The sequence below is a fragment of the Anabrus simplex genome, chromosome 4, assembly GCF_040414725.1.
Source record: "Anabrus simplex isolate iqAnaSimp1 chromosome 4, ASM4041472v1, whole genome shotgun sequence".
Lineage (NCBI taxonomy): Eukaryota > Metazoa > Arthropoda > Insecta > Orthoptera > Tettigoniidae > Anabrus > Anabrus simplex.
The window spans coordinates 417,797,693-417,823,563 of record NC_090268.1 but is presented as its reverse complement, the minus strand read 5'-3'; the positions used below and the strand labels follow the sequence as shown (position 1 = coordinate 417,823,563).

At 39.7% G+C, this 25,871-nt stretch overlaps 1 protein-coding gene across 9 annotated transcripts in view; it reads left to right on the top strand.

Annotated features, from left to right (window-relative positions):
• The window catches only part of Naglu (N-acetyl-alpha-glucosaminidase), a 306,046-nt gene that overhangs the window by 234,591 nt on the left and 45,584 nt on the right, over window positions 1-25,871 (top strand). For 8 of the 9 annotated variants that reach the window (XM_067145901.2, XM_067145900.2, XM_067145906.2 and 5 more), the window contains 2 exons: window positions 3,116-3,236; window positions 15,396-15,489. In XM_067145901.2, the coding sequence (XP_067002002.2) occupies window positions 3,116-3,236; window positions 15,396-15,489 (215 nt within the window). The remainder of the gene's footprint in view (window positions 1-3,115; window positions 3,237-15,395; window positions 15,490-25,871) is intronic. The other variant, XR_010859862.2, reaches the window with a different exon arrangement.

Below are 25,871 nucleotides of genomic sequence, written 5' to 3'. Positions count from 1 at the left end.
ATTTGATAAGCATTTCTTCACAATGTAATTATCAGTTCTGTGTACCATGTCTGTACCCATTGGCTGGGTCTGTTTGGAATAGAAGCCTCTCCACTGTACCCTGTCATTCCACCAGCTCTCTGCAAACACTTTGATCTTCATTTCAATGTTCACCATCAGTCAGTCACCCGTAATCTGCATTTAGGGCTGTTGCCCAGGTGGCAGATCCCTATCATTGTTTACGTAGCTTTTCTTAAAGGATTTCAGAGCCTCCATGGCTCAGGTGGCAGTGCACCAGCCTCTCACCGCTGGGTTCCGCGGTTCAAATCCCAGTCACTCCATGTGAGGTTTGTGCTGGACAAAGCGGAGGCAGGACAGGATTTTCTCCGGGTACTCTGATTTTCCCTGCCATCTTTCATTCCAGCAACACTCTTCAGTATTATTTCATTTCATCTGTCATGCATCAATCAATGCCCCAGAGGAGTGTGACAGGCTTCGGCAGCTGGCACAATTTTTATCCTCGCCGCTAGATGGGGGCTTCATTCATTCCATTCCTGACCCAGTCAAATGACTGGAAACAGGTTGTGGATTTTCATTTCATTCAGAGAAGTTGGAAATTCTTTTAACATTTCTCATGTTAAATTTTCCAATCCTTAATTTCTCTTTCTGTAAATTAATATTTACCCTGATTTGTCTTCTTGAATTCCAACTTTATCTTCATATCCATTTGACCTTTGAATCTAAAATATCTGCTATATCTTGCTGGAACCATGTGAGTCTCACTGGAATAATCTATCCTAAACCTGAATTTCCTTCTAACAAACCAGTGAGTAATTTTACAAACATGTCTAATTTAATCAGAATGAATGCTTTCCGAAAGCTTACTTGCAACACATGTCAAATTGACTGGGGTGTAATTATCTGCTTTGTGTTTATCACCCTTTCCTTTGTACACTGAGCCTAATATAGGAACTCTACATTCATTTGGTATAGCTGTGTCTTGCAGACAGTAATCAAATAAGTACTAAGATATGGCTATCAATTGCCTTTAGAGTATCTCCAGAAATCTTATCGGTTCCAACTGCTTTTTATTTTTATTTTTAGCTTTCGACTTTTGTATCTTTTTGTAAATATCTTTGTTATCATAGGTACATTTGAGTACTTTACTAGTGTTGGTCAGCTCCTCTACGTCAAGATTACCATTCTTATATCCAGCATCCTTTAATACTGCTGAATAAATAGTTCTGCTTTCTGAAATCCTCACATATTCACTCCGTTTGTTCATTTAACTTTTTCTTAAATGCCCTTCCTAGATCTTGTTTCTGCCTTAAAGTACATATACATACCATTCCATCTTTCACTAAAAACTCATGTGACTGCCAATTATGGTTGTCATCAAGTTATCCTTAGCTGACCTTTTTGCTAAATTCAGTTTCCTAGTAAGTTCCTTCAATCTCTCCTTACTTCCACAACCAGTCCTAACTCTTTATTACTTTCTAACCTGCACCTATTATTATTTATTTCTCTGTTATAATATAGAGGGTCTTGACCATTTCTTACCACCTTCAAAGGTATATACAGTGCCTTTTCTCACATTCCTCAGCAATTGCCTTAAACCCATCCAATAGGTTTTTGTTATTTATTTACCATTTTCCACCAATCATAACTAATTTTTTAAACTCACTCATACCTGTCTTATCAACCATATGATACTATATAATAAGCTGGAATTTTGCAATTACATTGTTGATGCTAATGTGGTCATTGTAAACTGTGTTGTATATTATGGCTAGCCCAGATTCCCGGATTTCCATCACTGTAAATTGTCCCACTGTATGAAATTAAATGGCATATGGCTTTTAGTGCCGGGAGTGTCCGAGGACAAGTTTGGCTCGCCAGATGCAGGTCTTTTGATTTGACTCCCGTAGGCGATCTGCGCGTCGTGATGAGGATGAAATGATGATGAAGACGACACGTACACCCATCCCCTGTGCCAGAGAAATTAACCAATTAAGGTTAAAATTTCCGACCCTGCCGGGAATTGAACCCGGTACCCCTGTGACCAAAGGGCAGCACGCTAACCATTTAGCCATGGAGCTATCCCACTGTATAATCTACGCTGATGACTTGGTCTTAATGGCAGATTGTGCTGAAAGCCTGCAGTCTAATATCTTGGAACTTGAAAATAGGTGCAATGAGTATGGTATGAAAATTAGCCTTTCGAAGACTAAATTGATGTCAGTAGGTAAGAAATTCAGCAGAATTGAATGTCAGATTGGTGATACAAAGCTGGAACAAGTATTTAGGATGTGTGTTCTGCCAGGATGGTGATATAGTGAGACTGAATCAAGGTGTAGTAAATCTAATTCATGGCTCTCACATTTGCGATCAACAGAATTTTGTAAAGAAGGAGGTCGACTCCCAGATGAAACTATCTTTACATCGGTCTGCTTTCAGACCAACTTAGCTTTACGGGAGCGAAAACTGGGTGGACTCAGGATATCTTATTCATAAGTTAGAAGTAACAGACATGAAAGTAGCAAGAATGATTGCTGGTACAAACAGGTGGGAACAATGGCAGGAGGGTACTAGGAATGAGGAGATAAAAACTAAGTTAGGAATGAACTTGATAGATGAAGCTGTACACATAAACCAGCTTCGGTGGTGGGGTCATGTGAGGCAAATGGAGGAAAATAGGTTACCTAGGAGAATAATGGACTGTGTTATGGAAAGTAAGAGAAGTAGAGGGAGACCAAGACGATGATGGTTAGACTCAGTTTCTAACGATTTAAAGATAAGTGGTATAGAACTAAATGAGGCCACAGTACTAGTTACAAATAGAGGATTGTGGTGACATTTAGTAAATTCACAGAGGCTTGCAGACTGAACGCTGAAAGGCATAACGGTCTATAATGATGATGTATGTATGTATGTATGTATGTATGATGTATAATCTGACTTCAAGCTTCTGTGTTTCTGTTATGTTTACATCTAATTTTCATCATGAATAGGTCTTTAGTTTGTAAGAATTTACTGCTGTATGATTCTGATAGTTATTGTTTCCATTGCAGAGGATTTAACTAAGAATATTGTTTTTACATGTCTGTTTGTTTATGTTACTTGTGTTTACTTCCAGAGATTACGCATCCAAGTATTTGAGTTTGTTGGAAGATTTGGAATTACTGCTGGCATCAAATAAAGACTTTCTTTTGGGAACCTGGCTAAATAGTGCAAAAGCGAAGGGCACTACTCCGTTGGTAAGAATGTTGCTGAAAGTTTCATTTTTGTTGGGATGTAAGTTTCTTTATTTAACCCTAGAACTGGCAATGTTAAATTCTGTACCGGCAGCTATTTTGTGTGATATTTACCTACGAAGTGGATTTTTATTTTCATCCTATTTTGAACGACGCTCCATGGCATTCTTGTATATTGTAACGAGTTGGCGGGGTAGTATGATCATTTAACACTAGACTGGTAGCTTCAATACTAAGATTTATTAGCTACGCACTAAACTATACAAGACTACACACAACTGTTACTCATAACACAAACTTACACAGTTCGTGCACTCTCTCTCCCTTCGTTTCTCACTTGTTTTCACACTACACAGTTTTACACTCACACACAAGGTCCCGCGTCGCACGGCTACACGTTCTCTCCTTCGCCGGCAGTCCGCACTGTAGCACACTAGTCCGATAATCACGGCAGTTCACATACTTCACTACACTGGCAGTCGCTCACGACTGAACCACACCGGCTTCTAACTCGGTCTAACTCTCCTTCACTCCAGGCAGGTCGTTCCTTTCTTATATACGTGCGCTGGCTCTTCTAGAATCATCCGGATGCTGGACGGATCCAGGAACATCGCGAGATAGAACACTCCAGATTAATCGCGGAGTCATTTCCATACTCCTCTGCTACGGGACCGCGAGCAGAAGCGAGTGAGGCTGGCCTAGCACTTAAGCTGCTAGTGATTGGCGCAGCTGAACCATAAGGGGTGGGTCTATACGGTGCCGGGCTGAGCCCACTGCCAGTTGACATGGCGGACGCTGTGACCATTACACTGCCCCCTCCTCAAGGCTGCTCGTCCCAAGCTGCTCCACGATACGGTGCCAAGCATTCCAGGTGAACAACCATCATCTTCCCTCGGGGAGGTCGCCGGATCCAGTAGACGACGTCGTTGATCCTGGTGACGATTGTATGTGGGCCTTCCCATTGTGGCTGTAGTTTCGGTGACTTCCCTTTCGTCTGCACCGGACGGTACAGCCACACTCTGTGACTTCCCCGCTCGGAGAACCATCATCAAATGAGAAATGCAACCAAGCAAGCAAAGGGCGCCAATCTTTAAGTTGAGGACTTAAAGATAAAATTTATATTCAAGCTTGGACAGACTCTTATCACAGGGGTGAGGTGATAGTACACTAATCATTAAGCAGGAGAATTAGAAATTAAAAGGCTAATTAAGGCAAATTGATTAAAGTAAACTAGAAAAATACTATTTATTATATTTAATATAAATGACGACGGTTTAACGAGAACTGAATTTAAATTAGAAAATGAATTTAATAAAAAATTGAATGACTCTACTTCGCGAAAACTTGCAATATCTTTAACTCGCTTGCTCACCATGTCGTCTTGTTCTGCTGGTCCTTGGAAAGCTTCCCTCCTTGTAGCTGGAACATCACCGGTCGTCTTTGATATCTCTTCATCTGCAGCTCAGTACCATTCCTGCCTTACAAATTGCACCCACCACTAATTGGAAGATGACTTCAAAACTAACACTCCCTATTATGCTTTATCCCATAGATTGGAGATAAGCCCTATGTCACAGTTAGAAGAACCACCTTGGGTTATATGGAGAGGATACTCAATTAAGAATCCTTCCAACTTTACTGAAATGTTCTCTGAAGTTTCATTTCTATCTAGATTAAAACTATCTATTGACTTAGACTGGTTCAAACCGGTCTTGTAGCCGTGCTGTACGTACTTCCTCATGAGAGTGGCTATACACCCCTCATTCAGAATTTCTAAGTATCGAGACGCAGAATCAAGTAGAAAATCAAGTAGAAGCCTCGTAGAAGATCGTAGAATAATGTAGAGAGACTCGCAGAAGCGAATAAGACGTTGTAGAGAGCTCCTCCAGGAGCTCCAACACGCCCTTTTATAACTTTCTCTCGCGCTAATTACAGGCCGCTACACGTGGTCCAATCAGATGACACTTCTCTCCCCACTCTAGATTTTAGAGTAGATGGGTCCCACACAAGATATCAACTGTTCTTCTATTCGTCCTTTCAATCAGTATCCATGGCAACATGACGCTCCTTTGAAAATATAGGCGTTGATCAGTTCGAATAATTCTGGTCGAAATACGGTAGCTTACGTTAGGACGCGTGAACACGTGCTCGCTTTTCTCAGAACTTGGTGTCTAAGTTTGTCCTCCCTTCCTCCTCGGTGATGTGGCAAGATAACTGAAATCTACTGCAAGTTAATTTTAACCAACTGTCGCAAGAATCTAAGTGAATATTAGGATATTCAGCCCTCGTTTACAAGTCGTAGTTACAAAGTAATGAAATGATAGTGAGCAAATGATTAAACATGAATTATAATACAATTACATACCAAAATAAATATCATGACGTTAACTTCCTGAATTAATTACACATAATAAAATTAACATAATCACACTGTAACGTCTGGAACGTTACATACGCCCCCATGAGTTCTTAACAAATATCACATGAGTTGAGAACTCACACACTTACTCCCACATTGACTTGAAATACCTCTATTACCTGCCCATAACGAGCGACATTATTTTCATACAATTAATTATATCTCACTCTTTCCATATCTCTCTTAGACTGCTTCCCATTGCGACTGTCTGTTATTTCAGTTCATCTTGAGGTTTAGATGCTAAATTATGCCCATCATAAGCAACTTTTCACTTTTGTAAAAAAAAAAAACAAGATTATCCTAGAGAATATAACATAATATATACAATTCAGATTACAAACTCTGCCGAGTGTCTTTTTGTCCTTTTTCCCCATCTTTCCGACATTCTTTGCTAGATAGCAGTAACACGTTCTCTTCCAATCTTTTACATAAAAAAAATGGAAAACATATGATACAAACAATTTACACTTTTATCACTCTTTCGAATGTTTCAACCTTATCTTGAAGCAGGATGTAATACACTTCACACAAATACACACGTGATTTAAGCTCACGGTAAAATTATTGCAAGTTAGAAATGCACATACGGGAAAATTAATTACTTGCCGTCATCAGCTTTAATTAGCCTTATGTAACATCTCAGAAAACAAATATATAAAATTTCATGGCCTCACATACGGAAAACAGATGATCTATCGTCAATGAACGCGTAAATCTACCGCCACACAAACACTTTCCTTGTTTACAAACACAACTAGGAAATACCACCACGATTGAGACGTAAACACATACCGCTCGTAGTCTGACATAACAAGTGGCAACTTCCCCGAGTTACTGACCTATATCTCACAATCCGGTTCAGCCACCTCACACGACAGGTATCTCCTTAAACTACTAATGTTATATGAACCATTCATTACGCTCTCGCCCTCCGCTAACTTGTAAGCACAGGGTCCAAGTTTTCTATGTACTTTATACGGGCCTTGATATAAAAGAAAAAATTTCTTCGTTACCTTATCCTCACTATTTGACAACATGGGAACTCTCACCAAAACCATATCACCTACTTCAAAGTTATCCCGTACCTTACGTTTCTGTTGCCTTTTACGTTTATCTCCAGATTTAATCAGGTTCTCCCGTGCCAGTCGGACGTAAAATTCAGCATTACGAGGTGGTTCCTCAGGCAAACCTAACACTCTCACTAGTTCATTCTGAGGCTCTAGTAAGTTACCAAATCTCACTACAAATCGTCTGAAAAAATTACATACACCACTATACGATCTGAGCTCCTTAATATTTCTAGGTGTCGTAGTATTCAATATTTTTTCAATTCTTGTGCTCTCAGGCGTCACTCCCATTGCCGATACACGGTGCCCCAAAAAAGTCACCTCTCGTCTACTAAAAACACATTTGTCAAGTTTCAGAGTAAAACCAGCATACTCTAATTTAGAAAAAACCCTCTCCAAGTGGTCCAAGTGCTCTTCAAAGGTACTAGATCCTATAACCAAATCATCGATATAAATAGTAGCATAATCTCCAGTATCATCTCCCAAGGCAATACTAAGTGCGCGAATAAGAGCTGCCGAACTCGTACGGGTCCCAAAAGGAACACGCCTAAATTGGTACAAACTATGCTTATAGCTGAAAGCAGTAAGAGGCCTATCTTCTGATCTTAAAGGTATCTGCCAAAAACTACTCCTAGGATCTAACGTAGAAAACCAACTCTTACCCTGAAAATTCTGTATCAACTCTTCAATGGTTTGTGATCTCAACTGATCAGCACCAATACGTCGGTTCATCTCCCTGCCATCAATACACAAACGTATTGATCCATCAGACTTAGGCACAACAATTAAGGGATTAACATATTGACTGTTTGATAATTCAATCACATCGTCTGCTAACATAGCTTGAATTTGATCCTCTACGGCTTTTGCATATTTGTGTGGCATCGGATATCGCGGTCCGCTGAATGGAGTCTTATCCAGCACAGAAAAAGAATGTTCATACAGATGGGTAACACCAGGTTTCTCGGAGAAAATCTCCACGTGTTCACATAACACTTCAAATAACTTGTCCTTCTGGACTTCATTCAACTCATTTCTACTTACGGCTTCTTTCAAGCCACATATTTTATCCTCATGAATCCACAACTGACACAACTTCAGGCCCTCACTAGCCTCTTCATTTACTTTAGAAACCTCTTTCATTCTCCACACTGTACTAACTTCCGTTTTCCTCTGAATTTCCTCCTCAAACTTGACCTTAATATCCTCATTATTCCACCTCAAATTTAGCACTAGATCATTGTAATTTAACTGAGCCAATTTTAACGTTAACCAGTCAGATCCCAAGATAAGATCAAATATTAAATGCGGAATTACCAAACATATCTGAACGCTAATAAAATTATTAATACAGATCGGGACAGCTACTTGTTTACAAATTTGCTTAGACCTCTTTCCAACAGCCGTAATGATGAAAGTAGACTTAACAGGCATTTCCTCCAACTGAATACCCTGTTTCACTAATGACTCATACCACTGAGAACTAATACATGATATTTGGCTACCAGAATCAATCAAAACTTTAACCCACGCCCCCCAAACTTTCAATTTAACCACGGGATTGACTACTTTATTACTTGAATCTCCATTATTCTGCTCGGGTTCATACAACAAATCATCTCTAACATCGAGGTCATATGGTAACACTTTCATGGCAAGACACTACGCTACCTTCTTACTAGGCTGGAATTCTGACCTAACATTACAGCCTCTCGTTAGTTTAAAGGTTCCCTTTGTGTATTGACGTTGGACTCATTAGTACATTGCTCTGGCCTCCGTTGGGAATTTCCTGTCCTATATTCAGATGCTCCTCTCCTGCTGTTCTGCTGAGGTCTGAACTGATTGCGAGTTTCGTGATTCTGTGTACTACCGTTATGTCTCATTCCGTTGTGATGACTAAAGTTCTGAATATTCTCCGTTCTACTCCTAAGGTTACCTAAAGCATCAAAACTGCCTAGTAGGTTCTCCATCTCCTGAATAGTTCCAACTTTTTGCATACAGGCCGCTTCTCTCACCCTGTCCGGAAAATGTCTCAAAAGTAGTCTTACTACATCAGACCCCTCGGTTATACCATCTAAGTTCTGACAAATCATGACATGTGCCAGGAAGTACTCGGTCATAGTAACTCCCTCATGCTGTTTGTACCTCCCAAATACCACCCTTTCTCTCTCCCTAGCTTGTATCGCTTCATTCCAGAATTTCTCTCTAAATTTATTTCTGAATTCTTTCAGGTTCGTCATCGTCTGCCTATATACCATGAACCAAGACCGAGTTTCTCCTACAAAAGCATGGTCAATATTTTCCATAACGTCTTCCCAGTCCATAGACCCTTCCTCTAGACGCTTTTCAAATCGTTTTTCAATCATCTTAAGGAAATCTAGCGGGTTCGTTTGTTTCCCATTAAATTTAGGTAGTTCAATTTCCCTAATGTAGTTATTTCCTAGACAGTGCCTTCCCGTGAAAACCTGTTTATCCTTTGCCACCTGTTTTAACTTATTTTCTGCTTTCTCCATCCGGCATTCTACATCTCTGTCTCTCCTATCAATTTCTCTCTCCAAATTAACCTGCTTCTCTTTCAATGTCCTAATTTCAATCTTATTCTCTTCAGCTATCGCAAACCTTTCTTCACTTGCCCGGGTCTCATCTTCTATTCTAAGCTTTACCGTGTCAATCTCTTGTTGGACGTGGTCTTTAAATACCCGTATTTCCCCTCTTTGAGTCTCAACTCTCTTATCAATACTAGTGACCTGCCTCATTACTTCCTCCCTAGTAGAGTTGTTTTCCTTCCCCATTAATTCCAGGAATTCACTTCTCTGTTCCACAAACTTTTCTTCTACCTTTTTCCCTCGCCGTTCATATTCACTTTTCTGGTCCTCTAATCGCTTATTAAAATGTTCATTTTTTACCACCAGATCGCGTAACTGCCTACTGTGTTCGTCCATTCTCCGATTCGCTTCCTCCTTATTTTCCCTCATCTCCCTGCTTAATTCAGCTTTAGTTTGCTCTAACTGTTCTTTAAGTTCATATTTAATATTCTCAATTTTAGTGTTAGTTTGTTCTAATTCACCTTTAAGCTCAGCTTTAGTTTGTTCTAATTCTCTTTTAATTTCAGTTTTACTGTCCTCTATCTTACTTAACATTAACTGCATCATTCTCATTAACTGATCATTATTATTACTTTCATTGTTAGTGTTGACTTCCGCTTCGCCCCCCATCCTACTATCATCTGACTCCATACTGACTTCTTTCTGTTTGCCTTCACTCTCCATACTACTTACACTTCTATCTTCAATTTCCTCTACAAGACTACACAACTCTTCCTCTGAACTCAATACGTTATTGCCTTTTATCGCCCGTCCACTGCGCAACATCCTCTCCTCTTTCGTCTGATCAGCCATGACCCTTCCCACAATCAAACACTCTTAATGAAACGTGGATATCCAAATTTTGCCCATAATACGAATTCTGATATCGTTACTGTCATTAACTGCTCCGTACTTAATGATTTTCTCGCCACACGTTGGAGCGGCATTTATGTGACTTCCCCGCTCGGAGAACCATCATCAAATGAGAAATGCAACCAAGCAAGCAAAGGGCGCCAATCTTTAAGTTGAGGACTTAAAGATAAAATTTATATTCAAGCTTGGATAGACTCTTATCACAGGGGTGAGGTGATAGTACACTAATCATTAAGCAGGAGAATTAGAAATTAAAAGGCTAATTAAGGCAAATTGATTAAAGTAAACTAGAAAAATACTATTTATTATATTTAATATAAATGACGACGGTTTAACGAGAACTGAATTTAAATTAGAAAATGAATTTAATAAAAAATTGAATGACTCTACTTCGCGAAAACTTGCAATATCTTTAACTCGCTTGCTCACCATGTCGTCTTGTTCTGCTGGTCCTTGGAAAGCTTCCCTCCTTGTAGCTGGAACATCACCGGTCGTCTTTGATATCTCTTCATCTGCAGCTCAGTACCATTCCTGCCTTACAAATTGCACCCACCACTAATTGGAAGATGACTTCAAAACTAACACTCCCTATTATGCTTTATCCCATAGATTGGAGATAAGCCCTATGTCACAGTTAGAAGAACCACCTTGGGTTATATGGAGAGGATACTCAATTAAGAATCCTTCCAACTTTACTGAAATGTTCTCTGAAGTTTCATTTCTATCTAGATTAAAACTATCTATTGACTTAGACTGGTTCAAACCGGTCTTGTAGCCGTGCTGTACGTACTTCCTCATGAGAGTGGCTATACACCCCTCATTCAGAATTTCTAAGTATCGAGACGCAGAATCAAGTAGAAAATCAAGTAGAAGCCTCGTAGAAGATCGTAGAATAATGTAGAGAGACTCGCAGAAGCGAATAAGACGTTGTAGAGAGCTCCTCCAGGAGCTCCAACACGCCCTTTTATAACTTTCTCTCGCGCTAATTACAGGCCGCTACACGTGGTCCAATCAGATGACACTTCTCTCCCCACTCTAGATTTTAGAGTAGATGGGTCCCACACAAGATATCAACTGTTCTTCTATTCGTCCTTTCAATCAGTATCCATGGCAACATGACGCTCCTTTGAAAATATAGGCGTTGATCAGTTCGAATAATTCTGGTCGAAATACGGTAGCTTACGTTAGGACGCGTGAACACGTGCTCGCTTTTCTCAGAACTTGGTGTCTAAGTTTGTCCTCCCTTCCTCCTCGGTGATGTGGCAAGATAACTGAAATCTACTGCAAGTTAATTTTAACCAACTGTCGCAAGAATCTAAGTGAATATTAGGATATTCAGCCCTCGTTTACAAGTCGTAGTTACAAAGTAATGAAATGATAGTGAGCAAATGATTAAACATGAATTATAATACAATTACATACCAAAATAAATATCATGACGTTAACTTCCTGAATTAATTACACATAATAAAATTAACATAATCACACTGTAACGTCTGGAACGTTACAACTCTGTCACCTTCTTGGAAACCCGCAGAGTTCGCGAGCATGTCGTAGCGGGCTTTCATCCGGTCGCTGGCTACCCTTAGATGACCATGTTCGCAGGTGTCATGCCCGTCGTCTCATGGGTGGACGCTCTATAGGCCATCAAGAAGAAGAGGACATTCTCGTCCCAGTCCTTCTGGTGCGCCGAAACCACCTTCCTGAGGTGCTCTTCGACAGTTTTCACAAAACGCTCCACCATACCATCTGACTGAGGGTGGAGAGGCGTCGTACATGTCTTCCGCACTCCTAAGCATTGCAGAACCTCCTGCATCAACCTGGACTCAAAGTTTCTGCCTTAGTCACTATGAAGTTCCCTCGGGACACCGAATCGACAGAAGAAGTTATTGACCAAGACGTCGGCCACTGTCGATGCCTCTTGTTTCGGAATGGCGTAGACCTGTGGTCACTTTGTGAAGTAGTCCATAGCCAGGAGTAGGTAACGGTTCCCGGCGTCAGATTTGGGGAATGGTCCAGCGACATCAATGGCGATCCTCTCGAATGGTGCTCCAACGTTGTACTGCATCATTTGGCCCCTACTCCTGGTGCGTGGACCCCGGCTCACCGTGCAGGTGTCACACAGCTGGCAAGACGGCTGATGACGGATGACCTCATCCGTGATGGCAGCGATGAAGGCCCAGACTCCTAGGCGTCGTTGTCCCTGCATCAGTTGAAGTAGTGCCTCCTTCAAGACAGGGATGGTGTCTCCTGAGGCCTGTCTCCGAGCCACCCGTCGGCGATCAAGCTGTCGTCGCTCCGCTCGGTGACCACATTTAGCGTGAAACGAGGGGACGGTAGTGACGGTGCCGACGAGCCCCTCTCCTTGTCGGCCCTTACTCGTTTCCCTGATCAGGGACTGCCTCCATACGGCAGTTCCTCCACAGGTGGCCACGCTTGCCGCAATTCCAACAGGTGATCTCCTTGGTGCGTCGACGTCTCAGCGGCGGCGTGTGACGTTCTCCTGTAACGGTGTGGGTCTCCGGCACATCCTCGCTTCTCATGGCTCGTATTCTTGGTGACGGTGCCGTTGTTCCCTTCACTGCCTTCACTCTCAGTGCTAACGTCAGGGCCTCTCTGAGGTCATGCTCCCCGCTGAGCATCAGCTTTTGACCGATCTCAGCGTCGCGGAGCCCATCAATGAATGTATAGGCTGCCTCCCGCTGAATGTGGTCCAGAGGCAGCCCATCCCGAGCCTTGTGGGCTAGCTGCTCCACATCTTGCGTGAATTCTTTCAGCGTCTCATTAGCGCGCTGGATCGTCTTCTTTAGCTGGACTCAGTAGGCGGCTGCCAGCTGGTGGTCACAGTATCGGGTGTCGAGCGCTCTATCAATCTCGTCGTAAGTGGCAACTGGCTGAAGGCTGTGTAGTACTTCCGCTGCTGGTCCTTGCAGTCTGGCAATTAGGTACACGGCCCTTTCCTCCGATGTCCAACCGTTGTGCTCGCACACGGTCTCGAATTGGGCCCAGAAGGTCCGCCGAGATGTTGTCCCGTCGAAGCGCGGGGTTTTACTTTACCGGCGCTGACGCTGCAGGTGGCCCAAGCACGAGTCTCCTTGGCTGTCACTCGCGTACGCAGGGCACTTACTTCTTCTTTCAGGTTTCGAATCCCTGACTCCACAACCTGCGGTATTTCTTTGATTTGTTTTTCAACCAGTTCCTGTACGTTCTGCATAATGTCACTCTTTAATTTTCTTTCGAGAGAGCGCATTTCATGTTCTAATTTACCTTGTCCACCCTTAAGTTCATTTAAGTCCAGTTTCAGTTCGCTCTTGACTTCGTCCTGTTTGGATGAGAGTTCGGTGAACTTACTGAGGAGAGCCTGAAACTGTTTGCTATCTATTTTACGATTCACTAGCAATTCCTAGGTACGAAATTACTGCTACCAGTCGATCCCGATTCTGACACCAGTTGTAACGAGTTGGCAGGGTAGTATGACATTAAAAATTAAATAATTGAAGTTCAACCAATTCAATACATAAAAGAAAGATAGTGTTGTGACTTTGTGCCTGACAGAGTGTGAAACTGACCCATTTCTCCAATATTCATAAACATTGTGTGATTTCGCCTACTTGTTTTTACGGCTGACGATGACCTGGACTAGGGTCGAAACCGGTCCCATTTAAATAAGAATGTAATTACTACATTTCTTTCTTTTATGTATTGAATTGGTTGAACTTCAATTATTTAATTTTTAATGTTAATAATTTCAATACGGAACAATGAAATTTTTATCTTTAAAGGGTAGTATGATCACTTAACACTAGACTAGTAGCTTCAATGCTAAGATTTATTAGCTACGCACTAAACTATACAAGACTGCACACAACTGTTAATCATAACACAAACGCAGGTCGTGCGCTCTCTCTCCCTTCGTTTCTCACTTGTTCTCACACTACACAGTTTTACACTCACACACAAGGTCCCGCGTCGCACGGCTACACGTTCTCTCCTTCGCCGACAGTCTGCACTGTAGCACACTAGTCCGATAATCACGGCAGTTCACATACTTCACTACACTGGCAGTCACTCACAACTGAACCACACCGACTTCTAACTTGGTCTAACTCTCCCTCACTCCAGGCAGGTCGTTCCTTTCTTATATACCTGCGCTGGCTCTTCTAGAATTGTCCAGATGCTGGACGGATCCAGGAACATCGCGAGATGGAACACTCCAGATTAATCGCGGAGTCATTTCCATACTCCTCTGCTACGGGACCGCGAGCAGAAACGAGTGAGGCTGGCCTAGCACTTAAGCTGTTAGTGATTGGTGCAGCTGAACCATAAGGGGTGGGTCTATACGGTGCCGGGCCGGGCCCACTGCCTGTTGACATGGCGGACGCTGTGACCATTACAATATCATTGGAAAGCTAATAAACCACAGATTCAGATCGTAACATTAACTTTTCTGTGAGACTTCATAAGAAAAGAAGATGAGACTTGAAAATGGTGGAATTATTATTTCATTAGCAATGTCAAAATCTTAACAACGTAAAATATGAGATGAAACACGAAAACACAGATTCCAAGATATACAAAATGATCTACATGTGTATATACATAATGGTGTGAAAGTTTCAAGTCTATGCGATAATATTTGTTTGATTGATAAGAAAATATAGTTTTCCGTATATGAGCCATGTTAGACCTATAACCTACATGGGTGCACAAACTTGTTGTAATAAATATTATTACAGCAGCTATGCGACATACATTACAAGCTAACTAAAATAAAAATGTTGTAGACGGAAATAACAACAACAAAAGTGCACTTTTAACCCGCCAATACATAAAATTACAGCCTCAAAATAAGAGCAGTAGTGATAACAAGTACAGTGCCATTACATGATGGTTTGGTTTGTTTAGCAGCAAGTTGCACTTTTGTTTCCAAGGAAACATATACAAGGAGATTGTTTCTATGATGAAAATGAGTAAGAAGCATCTGTAAACTTCTAGGATCACAAGAAAAGACATGTCACACCATCTGTTAGTGGAATAGTGCTACTAAACGAAGAAATGAAAATGCGTTGAAGAATCGACTCTGCCGCTACAGAAATGGGCAAACCGTCCATTCATCGACACTTGCCACTTCTAGGGTTAATTCTTCATTCAGCATAATTTGGCTTTGTAATTACCAGTGTTATCAGTGAGTGAAAAATAAAGTAATATTTTGTCCTAGGAAAAGGAATTATACGAGTATAATGCTCGTAATCAAATCACTCTATGGGGTCCTCGTGGAGAAATAAGAGATTATGCAGTTAAACAGTGGTCAGGTGAGAAGAGAGTTTAATCATTAGTTAACTATTTTATTTGATCAAACACAAGGAATGAGAATAGCAAGGATTTTACTATGATTATTTAACACATTGGTGACTGGGTCTGTATAGAGGCTGCTACCCCCTCTTGACCGGATAGTTCAAGCATGTAAGAACAAATTTACACTGCTGCACTCAAACACATGTAACGCAACTAGATATCGACCTCAAACTTTGAAATTACGGACTGATTTTTTTTAGAATCTGCTGAGTGTATCTACTATATACCTAGTACATAGTGTTATCTGTACTCAACGTGTGTGCATCTGAGTCACTGCAGTATTCTAACACATGAGATTGTTGTCCATGAATTGACATGGAATAAATATGAACGATATACAATCAATACTGATCTGCATTTAGGGCAGTCGCCCAGGTGGCAGATTCCCTATCTGTTGTTTTCCTAGCCTGTTCTTAAATGATTTCAAAGAAATTGGAAATTTATCGAACATCTCCCTTGGTAAGTTATTCCAGTCCATAACTCCCCTTCCTATAAATAAATATTTGCCCCAATTTGTTCTCTTGAAATCCAACTTTATCTTTATATTGTGATCTTTCCTACTTTTAAAGACACCGCTCAAACTTATTCTTCTACTAATGTCATTCCACGCCATTTCTCCGCTGACAGCTCGGAACATGCCACTTATTGCATAAAACCAATTTTATGTTTTTACCCGTATTGAACTTACTACTAGTATTTACATTTCTTGTATTGAATTGAGTGGATAATAAAAACAAGAATTGTAAATACATACCACTTAGTCGAGCAGCTCATCTTCTTTTCCCAAGTCTTCCCACCCAAACTTGCAACATTTTTGTAACGCTACTCTTCTATCAGAAATCACCCAGAACAAATTGAGCTGCTTTTCTTTGGATTTTTTTCAGTTCTCAAATCAAATAATCCTGACGACAGTCCCATATGTAGAAGAACCAAAAGCACTGGCAGAATCACTCACATACTAGAAATATCTAATTCACTGTCTCTAGGTACATCTGATAACGGTCTGTACATAATCCATCACAAATATTCATATCTGTTAGCAACTGCATGCGCCGCGCCATGTTGACAGCTGCACTGAAGCTCCAAGGAATAGCTTGAGATTTCATATTTTATTTTGTTATGAAGGTTTAAAGAAAAGACGATGATGGAGCAATAGTTGCCTTATATTATTTATTCAATGACTACAACATTTAAACCTTTTAATTTCACCACCAGATTGTAGCAGCGATCAAGGAAACACGAGGTCCATGAAAACAAGAATTCTCGTAGCCCGTCTCGTATGGTCAGTCGAGAAACTACGAGAATTCTAGGGTCCCGTAACCAATGTGTTAAAATTCCTCTTTTTCTTCTTTTTTCTTGCTTTTGCGTGCCATATGGGGTTGCATTTTCTTAGTATCAAGGCACCATTTATTCCTTTGTAGTGCATCTTCTTCAGTGAGAGCTAACTTCATCATGTCCCAATGGACATTCGTCAGCCAGTGGTTGCAGATCTCCCTCATTCTCTTTTCCTTGTAGGAATGGATAAGCATTTCTTCACAGTGCAATCATCAGTTCTGTGCATCATGTGTCTACACCATCTCAAACATGATTCTTACAGTTTATCTGTGGCTGGGGCTGCATTGAGACTACCCCTGATGTATTCATTGTGCATCTTATCTTTAAAATTGACCCTATTGGTTGGTTGGTTGGTTTCAATCAATCAGTACTGATCTGCATTTAGTACAGTTGTCCAGGTGGCAGATCCCCTATCTGTTGTTTTCCCAGCCTTTTATTAAATGATTTCAAAGAAATTGGATATTTATTGAACATCTCCATTGGTAAGTTATTCCAATCCCTAACTCCCCTTCCTATAAACGAATATTTGCCCCAATTAGTCCTCTTGAATTCCAACTTTATCTTCATATTGTCCCCATTATTCCCGGTCTGCTCAGCTGGAGAGCGAGAGTCCCAAGGGTGGACCGTTCGCTGTCTGGCTTCGCTTACTTTTTAAAGGCAGGAAAGATAGGGCTGGCGACAATGACAAAAAAAAAAAAAAAAAAAAAAAAAGATTTTAACAACAGGTTTTGACATTTATTCGTAAACTAGCACTTGATAACACATTTAACAAATAATAATAATCTTGATGGAAATTTGAAATCAAAATCTTCTCTGCCAGTTTCCTTTGATACAGCATTATTGTTCTCCAACCTTTCGAAGTTACGGTAAATTATACTGAAATTATAACAGACTGACATTAGTCTACTTCTGGCTTAAAGAAACAAAATAAAAAATTTATGTTGGGAGGACCTTCTCCTAATAATGTCGTAATTATTTACAGGTTGCAGAAACTTAAATTCCACTGAGCTGTCTGGCTCGTAAATGATCCTAAGTCATCCTAGGTTATTTTAAATTATCAGGTTCATTCGTGATAACATCTACTCTTTCAAAATGAAACTTTAAATTCTTCAAGTAAATGAAATAAATCATGGCATCATTACTTTACAAAAATTTCTCAGAAAATATTTAATCATGTCGTCCTATTTGTGGATAAGCTTAAATTTCATTATCTCATCGATCAAGCATGAAATCCATTGTACTATACTTTAAAAATTATTTGTAAGAAATATTAGTTAAACATGTCTCTATCAGACTTATATTCATTAAATTATACTCTCATAGTAATTATTTCCATGAAACTTCCTTCAATACTTGACTGAACGACACATGTTAACTCTTAGCATCTGATGCCTTGAAAAATTAACATTACAAACTTTACAATAAGGGGGAACTTTGTCCACATGATTGAAATAATCCACACTTATTCATTGGTGTTGGGTACCTTGATCTTGCCTCAACTTAATTTTTTTTTAATTCACTAAACGTTTAACTTCCAATAAATCATATCTCAAACAACGATGATGATAACCTGGGCCCAACATGATGAACACGTGGCCAGGTCAAAACCACATTTCAAAAATATCACAAGTCAATGAAAATCACTACAGCATACACTCAACATTCACTCAGAGACACATGAATATTATTTACATTATTTACAACAAATTCTAGACTTTGAATGTTAGATTTTGATTTTTACCATCTGCCCAAGGAATCTCACGATGACGGTATCAGTCAAAAATCCACTTACGACTCTCTCTGAAATGTGATAAAAATCTGAGTGATCACTTAGTCAGAGATGATGAAGTTTTCACAACGTTGGTCATAACAATATCAGTGGTTGATATTTGGAAGAATTGTTGACTACAAATAAGCACGTCTCAAACATGATTCTTACAGTTTATTTGTGGCTGGGGCAAGGTCAAACATTAGCATCCGAATTCATGGTTCATGAGTCACGACGTTTATTATTACTTTAAATCTACACTCATCAGTCAACACGTGCTCCACATTTGAAGAAGTTATGTTTCATCAAACATATATTCTTAAAATAAATTCAATAATTCAATAAATAGAGTAAATGATCCGTCGGGATTCTGCCATGTTCCAGGCTCATATTCAACTTAATTGAGCACATATTAACATCTTACAACAAGATCCAGCAATATTTAAATTCACGACCCTTAATCTTTGGTTTAACTGAAGCTGGAATTTTTATTATTATTATTATTATTATTATTATTATTATTATTATTATTATTATTATTATTATTAGACGTGCTGGATATTAACCTCACGTAAATCTGAGTTCAACAATAAACCAGTTTACACTAACACGCATGAAATCCTGAAAGATAAATAAGAAGAAAATTTTACATTGAAATCTGACGTAACAAATATGCCGTGTATCTGTCCCACATGGCTTCCATGTTTTAAAATAATTTCAAAATTAAATTATCATTTATCGATGAGGACATTGATTTTTAAATAACACTGAACTATTAGTTGGGACATTTAGAGTAATCATAGAAGACACACACACACACACAGTCTAGCTACTCTAACAGAATCCAATAATTCACTCATACACAACGTGACAACTCTACCATTTCCCATGAAAGAAGAATGAAAATATCAGCTAATTACGCAAATCTAATAGAAATACTACCACTAAAGAATAAGTAAGCATTATTTCTACAAAGATGAACAGGTAAAACGTTATAAATTGGTACTTAAATGTATGATGAAACTGGATCTCCGCCGATGATCTGGAAATACTGTCTCACATGTTGCTGGTCATCTGCTTCCGTCATTATCTCCCCACGTCAGATGTTGCCTACATTTTAGTTCACCATCACAGCAGTCAAGTCCAGACCAGAAATAATGTAGGTTTCCTCTTCAAGTAGTTGAAACATCTCAGCGAAATCCAGTGAACACGTTGCGGTCCTCTTCTTTCTTCTGGTACGGTGAAGACTGAAACTGACAAAAAAAATTATTAGATGTTCCACACACAACACGTCAAATTTTATAGAAGAACAGTACGTAACTTAGCTCACGAAAATCTGCTAGACTCCTTGACTGTTATACTGTAGGAGGGTAGTAGATTTATAATGCTGCAGTACTGAAGTATTACAGAGTCCAATTATCAAAGTGACATAGTGCCTGCATCGTAAAAATCCAAGTAGAAGAGAGAGTTTCTTCGGAAAACTTGAGTATATAAGCGTTCCTTAAGTTGGGTGTGTCTCCATATTGGCCGTCATCTTGCACCTGATAGGTTACTACAATTCTCGAAAGTACTCATACTATGGCTCATTCCACGTTAAGAAAACAGTATTACTCTTACGGACCTACAACGAGTGAACATACCCCCTCTGAGACACCCATAATTCCTCGTGTTTAAGGGATAGTATACTGTACTTTGTAATGTATTATGAAAGATAGATAAAAAGGATGAGGCATTTTTTCCCATGAGAGATTAAAATAACTATATAACATTTTATTTTTTATAAATACATTCGTAGGGAGGAAGTACAATGGTGGGAACAGCCATCGCTTCGTTGCCTCGCTTCATTTTCTTTCTGTGTTGCTCTGGTACAAGCATCTGTGAACCGCGAGCAGCTCACTTCTGTAGTGAAGTCATGTACAATGTTTCTTTTTTGCATGTGTGTTTTTAGGCTGTAAATCAGTGCGTTTTTCTCTTGTGTTGAGTGATAGTTATGAGATAAGCCTATGTGTGTGATTTCTTTCTTTGACATTAATACTGTGGTCTTTTGTAGAGTCATCTACAATATTAATTTGTTGCGTCTGTTTTCTGGCCTTTATATCAGTGCATACTTGTCTTGTGCTGAGGGAGTGTTATGTGATTAATTAGCCTACTTGTGTGATTTCTTTCTTTTAACATTAATACCGTGATTTCTTTTGTAGAGATGTCGTTTATGGTATTTATTTGTTGCAAGTGTTTTTCAGCCTTTATATTAGTGTAGAGGCCTAATAGTATTCTGTTGAGTGAGTGTTATGTGATTAGCCTATGTGTGTGATTTCTTTCTTTCAACATTAATAGTGATCATTAATAGTGATTTATTTGCGTTATGGGTGAGAACGCCAATAAAATTAAGCAGGGAGAGATACTTAGGAAGAAACAAAAGCAAACTGTGCTTAACGTACTTAATTACCTTTCTCGAAAGAATCCAGATAAAAGTCTGAGGTGGGTGGTTAAAGAAACTGCTGAAACAACAGGCATTTCTGAGAGGACTGTTTATAAAGCGTGATCAGCAGCCACTTTAGGACCTTTGGCTTCTCTGATTAAAACAAGAGCATGTAAAGCACCACGAAAAGACAGCAGGTCAGTCAAGTTCGATGATTTTGTTTGCAGTGGTGTAAGGCATAAGGTGCACGATTTTTTCCTTAGAAACCAACCTCCAACCTTGCAGCAAGTCCTACAGTCTGTGAATAATGATAAAGACCTTCCCAAGTTTGAAATAACAACTTTGTATCGTTTGTTGAGAGACATGGGTTTCCAGTACGAAAAGAAAGGGAAATAATACCAATATAAATGGTCCGTTACTGGACATTATAAATTTTCCAGCTAGCTCATTCTTGGTTGCCAGCGTTTCGCCCTCGTGTGCTAGGGTGGGCTCATCAGTTGGTACCTAGCACACCTACCAATACGCTGGCTAGTGCATACCGTGGAGGCCACTGCGTAGGCTAACTGGAGCCACCGGCAGTGCCAATGCACTAAGAGACTTTGTCTCATCACTAAAAATTGATGCCTGCTTGGCCATCAGATGATATAGATGTTGATTCCCATAGGGAATCTGAAATATTTGTCCTGAATGAGCAAATTTATAATACCAATATAAATGGTCCATTATTGGACATTATAAATTTTCCAGCTAGCTCATTCTTGGTTGCCAGCGTTTCACCCTCGTGTGCTAGGGTGGGCTCATCAGTTGGTACCTAGCACACCTACCAATACGCTGGCTAGTGCATACCGTGGAGGCCACTGCGTAGGCTAACTGGAGCCACCGGCAGTGCCAATCCACTAAGAGACTTTGTCTCATCACTAAAAATTGATGCCTGCTTGGCCATCAGATGATATAGATGTTGATTCCCATAGGGAATCTGAAATATTTTTCCTGAATGAGCAAATTTATAATACCAATATAAATGGTCCGTTATTGGACATTATAAATTTTCCAGCTAGCTCATTCTTGGTTGCCAGCGTTTCGCCCTCGTGTGCTAGGGTGGGCTCATCAGTTGGTACCTAGCACGCTGGCGTATTGGAAGTAAAATTCAGTGAGTACCATAAAGTTGTTGTCTAATGGCAGATATTTTACTTTGGTTGTATATTACACAGTATTTGTGTGTGTTCTATTATTTTCGTACTATACTGAAGTTGTTACTGAAGATGTTGATGCTGTGGTGTGCAGCGATAAGTCATGACATAACTTGTACCGATACAAAAATTTGCCATGTGTTTTGTTTGTGCTCGGTTTTGTTATTTAGCTGCCCTTTCTTAAGCGCATTTTAATTATCGCTGTTTTCTTTAAGACTGCATTTAATTTTTACTATTGTATTTTGTTAAGCAATACGACAGCACAGTAGAACCCCGCGTTGCCTGCGAAAATTTAATAATAATTGCTGCTTTACATCCCATTAACTACTTTTACGGATTTTGGAGATGCCGAGGTGCTAGAATTTAGTTTGGCAGGAGTTTTTATACGTGCCAGTAAATCTACTGATACGCGGCTAACGTATTTGAGCACCTTCAAATACCACCGGACTGAGCCAGGATTGAACCTGCCTGGTTGGAGTCAGAAAGCCAACACCTCAACAGTCTGAGCCACTCAGCCCATCTGGGGAAATTTATTAAAAGCAATTAAATGCATCTTCACCCTTCAGGCCCATAAAAATTATTATTTGTAAATTTTCTCCGCCGATTTACCTTACGCTTCAATACTAAGGTTTTTTATGTGCCGTAGTTAACCTCTGATTCTGTACAAACCAAAAATAGCCCCTGTAAACTCCCCATCCCCTTTAGTTCATACAAATAATATGCAGCTTAGTGTATTCCGCTTGTTATCTTGAAGTTAAATATTGAATTTCACAGATTTATGTGCCGCTGTTACCCCGTGATAGTGTTGCGCAGAGCCGTTTAAGCAATACTGTTTTCTTAATGTGGAATGAACCATAGAATATTCGACACACGTAATGCACCTTACCTTGGCGTTGAGAGTTCCCACTGGGTCATGTGATACAGCTGACTGGTTGATTGAAAAATCAATACTTCGCTCTCGGCTGGTAAAAACCAGTTCCATGCATGCGAACACGTCTTCGTAACACAGGACAGGAATAATTTCACCTGTACTAATGAAATAATAGCCTCTTATTTTAACACACAATAAAATGTTTATTGCAGGCCAAATTTGAAGGGGACAATATTGTGATCTTTCCTACTTTTAAAGACACCACTCAAACTTATTCGTCTACTAATGTCATTCCATGCCATCTCTCCAGTGACAGCTCGGAAGGTCGAGCAGCTCGTTTTCTTTCTCCTAAGTCTCCCCAGTCCAAATTTTGCAACATTTTTGTCATGCTACTCTTTTGTCAGAAATCAACCAGAACAAATTGAGCTGCTTTTCTTTGGATTTTTCCAGTTCTTGAATCAAGTAATCCTAGTGAGGGTCCCATACACTGGAACCATACTCTAGTTGGGGTCTTACCAGAGACTTATATGCCCTTTCCATTACATTCTTACTACAATCCCTAAATACCCTCATAACCATGTGCAGAGATCTGTACCCTTTATTTACAATCATATTTATGTGATTACCCCTATGAAGATATTTTCTTATATAAACACCTAGGTACTTACAATGATCCTCAAAAGGAACTTTCACCCCATCAACACAGTAATTAAAACTGAGAGGACTTTTCCTATTTATGAAACTCACAACCTGACTTTTAACCCCGTTTATCATCATACCATTGCCTACTGTCCATATTACAACATTATCGAGGTCATGTTGCAGTTGCTCACAATCTTGTAACTTATTTATTACTCTATACAGAATAACATCATATGCACAAAGCCTTATCTCTGATTCCACTTCTTTTCTCATATCATTTATATATACAAGAAAACATAAAGGTCCAATAATACTGCCTCGAGGAATTCCCCCTCTTAATTATTACAGGGTCAGATAAAGCTTCACCTACTCTAATTCTCTGAGATCTATTTGCTAGAAATATAGCATCCCATTCAGTCAATCTTTTGTCTAGTCCAGTTGCACTCATTTTTGCCAGTAGTGTCCCATGATCCACCCTATCAAATGCCTTAGGTAGGTCAATCGCGATACAGTCCATTTGACCTCCTGAATCCAAGATATCTGCTATATCTTGCTGCAATCCTACAAGTTGAGCTTTAGTGGAATAACCTTTCCTAAACCCAAACTTCCTTCTATCAAACCAGTTTTTAATTTTGCAAACATGTCTAATATAATCAGAAAGAATGCCTTCCCAAAGCTTACATTCAATGCATGTCAAACTTACTGGCCTATAATTTTCAGCTTTATGTGTATCACCCTTTCCTTTATACACAGGGGCAACTAGAGCAACTCTCCATTCATTTGGTATAGCTCCTTCATGCAAACAATAATCAAATAAGTACTTCAGATATGGTACTATATCCCAACCCATTGTCTTTAGTATATCCCCAGAAATCATATCATTTCCAGCCACTTTTCTAATTCCATTTTTGTATCTAATTGTAAATGTCATTGTTATTATATGTAAATTTTAATACTTCTTTACCATTAGTCTCCTCCTTTCTCTGAACATTATCCTTGTAACCAACAATCTTTACATACTGCTGACTGAATACTTTTGCCTTTTGAAGATCCTCACGTACACACTCCCCTTGTTCATTAATGATTCCTGGAATGTCCTTCTTGGAACCTCTTTCTGCCTTAGAGTACCTATACATACCCTTCTATTTTTCACTAAAACTTGTCCATTGCAGCGTGTGCATCTCTACAATGTAAAGTTTCTGTTTGTGGATCTGTCATGCAATATGTCTGTGTTTTGTAGTTAAGAATGTCTACCAGTGGAACGGTTAGCTCAATTAGCTGGCGTTCTTGGGGACCCAAGTTCGATTTCCATTACTGCCAGAGATTTAGGAATGGCAGGAAGGTTGATATGTGGTAAAATGCAGCTCACCTCTATTGAGGGTATGCGTAAAAATACAGAGACCATCTCTAGAAACCATTTGCAAATAGATTCTCACTGTTTGGACTCCTATATTCAGGGACAATACTTTTAGAAAAGTTTCAAAAAGACCAGAACCTGGAATGTTCTCGATGGCAGTGAAGATGACGCCATTTGGGTTGATGACAACGCCGGTAGCAGGGAAGTTGGCAGCACAAGATGATGATAATTGAAATGAAAGCAGTGATTAGGTTTGCTGTTTGATAAGCCTACTGCTCAAATGACTGAGAAAAATGACTGGCCAAGTTATTTTTTATTAATACTGCATAATAGATAAATAAAACTGTGTCCAACCCTTATCTCTTTTCTCTATGGGGTTGAGTATGAAATGAGATGAATCTTTGTAGTAAGTTTTTACAACTGGATGCCCTTCCTGACTTTGTTCAGTATAGCCTGTGAAGTTCTATTCTATATTTTTTTAAATGCTGTGAGCTCCCTCTGTGGATCAGTGGTAGAGCATCAGCCCTCAAATTCCAAGATCATGGGTTCAAACCCAGCAGAGGTAGTTGGATTTTTGAAGGACGGAAAAAAAAATTTGTTTGGTACTCCATGTCGTGCGATGTTAGCACGTAAGAGATAGCTGGTGACCCACATTTAGTGTTCACCCAACAAAATTAATTAAAACTCAGCTATAGATCAGCCAAAATTTCTCTGGCATCCGGTAGAGTAAAATGGAATATTGAAATTGATGTACAGG